We start from the raw sequence: 1,915 nt of genomic DNA, 5'->3' as shown, positions 1-1,915 counted from the left end.
TTACGTCAAAGAGTCATAAATTCCTAATGAACGCACTGAAAATAACGAATGACGATAAACACGCAGGTACGGCCAAGATAATAAGGGCAAAATTGAGACATTTGGAAATGCAGTGATATTTTTTTCCTTAACCCAAAAGACTTATGTACCCTTTCTAGTACTATAAACCTCACAGCTATATAATATATAGTGAGTTGTTTGGTTCCGGTATATAAATTATTCGATTTTCGCTTCTCCATAAAAAAAAAATTCGTTGTATATTGGAAGATGATGAGAGCATTGATCTGTTTACTCACCTTCATTTTCATCTTCTTCACCATAGCTGATGCTAAGCGCATCCTTTTCCTCCCTCGGCCTCTGCCTCTCCGCTCCTTCAAGGTCAATGCAACCCAGGTACGGATATGATTTCATTCATCCATCCATGCCTTCAAAACATATTTGATCAGGGGATCGTTTTAGTTTAAGTTTCTTCCGAACAAATCTTGCTGGGAAATCAAACTTCAATGTTCATGAAATTTCCAGGAAAATACAAATATGGTGTCGGTTTTAGTTAGACTTTTTACTTCTTTTTTCACAGAATACGGGGAGCTGCTCTTACACAGTATCAATAAGGACAAGCTGCTCCTCAATTGCCTATACACGAGATCATATCAGTCTTGCATTTGGCGATGCTTATGAAAATCAAGTATGTTTATATATATTCATATGCTTTATTGCTTTCTAATGATTCAAACCAAAAACAATAATCACTGAAATGGGGCTGCTAAAGATGTTTATACCCTTTTTTTGGTGGGATGGTGAAATTGGGAAAGAGAGGGGGTGGGTTCAGTTGAAACCGAGTATTGGTTGAATGAATAGGTGTATGTACGGAGGCTAGATGATCCACACACAAGAACGTTTGGAAGGTGTTCAACTGATACATCAAATAAAGGGGGCTTGCACATACCAGGTTTGCTATCTCTACCCCTACAGGAACGGACATGATGGTTGGAAGCCGGAGAGTGTGACCGTTTATGGCCACTAATCTATACCAAAGCTGTCACATTTTATTACAATGAATTTGTTCCTACAGGGCGTTCTGCAGCTGCATGAACAACGTAGGCTAATTTGTTCCTACAGGGCGTTCTGCAGCTGCATGAACAACGTAGGCTAATTTGTTGAAGATCAGGTTGGGAATTTACTGTTTTCATGTATTAGAACTTATTCAGAGATTGGAGAAATAAAAAACTTAGTTTGACATGACGATAACAACAACAAAACCCTATTCCAAATGTAATTGGGTAAGGAGAGGTAGGGTAGTAGGTTTCCCCCAACGTCAGGTTGAGAGTATTTTCCGTGGAAGACCTCCGGCAGTCAGAAAATTAAAAATAAAGATAAGATACAATGCATGTTTGACATGGTTGTTGGTAATAAGTAATGGCTTTTGTTGTCTGAAAAAAAAGGACATTTATGAGGGGAGTGGTGAGTATTGAATAAACAACAATGATTTGAGATGCATTTTAGCTTCAACTCGCAATAGATGGTTCACTTGCTCGATTGAACCCCAAAGTGCTTTGGGTTCATGTCAATCGAGTAGTGAGCCAGATCCAACATCACGAAGCCCAAGCCCCTACCAAATATTAGAGGCGGACACGATGCACCCAATATTGGATGACACTTCTCGATCAATACTAGACTTGTTCAACATCTTTCTTTATCTCTCTACATATGAAGGTTTGTTTAGAATTGAAGAGAATTTGGATAAAAATATTATGTTTGAAATATTGATTTGTATAAATAAAACTAATTTCGTTTAAAACATGAACCGAATTCAAATTCCAACCTTCAAGGTTTGATCCATTTTGTAAATTTATGATATATCATATTATGTTATTTTTATATGTTATATATTTAATATTATATAAAAGTTAAAATT

The 1,915-nt window shown here is 36.8% G+C and overlaps 1 protein-coding gene across 1 annotated transcript; it reads left to right on the top strand.

Moving 5' to 3' along the window:
- Positions 1–202: 202 nt before the first annotated feature.
- Positions 203–1,278, top strand: LOC120131573 (embryo-specific protein ATS3A-like). The gene is made up of 3 exons (XM_039148530.1): positions 203–393; positions 578–685; positions 859–1,278. The coding sequence occupies exons 1-3, from the start codon at positions 268–270 to the stop codon at positions 982–984; spliced, it is 360 nt and encodes a 119-aa protein (XP_039004461.1). The 5' UTR covers positions 203–267; the 3' UTR covers positions 985–1,278.
- Positions 1,279–1,915: the final 637 nt, after the last annotated feature.

The sequence above is a fragment of the Hibiscus syriacus genome, unplaced genomic scaffold (assembly GCF_006381635.1).
Source record: "Hibiscus syriacus cultivar Baekdansim isolate YM2019G1 unplaced genomic scaffold, ASM638163v2 tig00110556_pilon, whole genome shotgun sequence".
Classification (NCBI taxonomy): Eukaryota; Viridiplantae; Streptophyta; class Magnoliopsida; order Malvales; family Malvaceae; genus Hibiscus; species Hibiscus syriacus.
Note: the sequence above shows the minus strand (reverse complement) of the source record. Positions and strands in the feature narration are given on the sequence as shown.

Bases quoted from the DNA above. Each gene is read 5' to 3' on its own strand.
- LOC120131573 (XM_039148530.1), top strand. From the start codon at position 268: ATGATGAGAGCATTGATCTGTTTACTCACCTTCATTTTCATCTTCTTC. The intron at 394-577 runs GTACGGATATGA...CTTTTTTCACAG, and splicing joins TCAAGGTCAATGCAACCCAG to AATACGGGGAGCTGCTCTTA. The intron at 686-858 runs GTATGTTTATAT...TTGAATGAATAG, and splicing joins GCGATGCTTATGAAAATCAA to GTGTATGTACGGAGGCTAGA.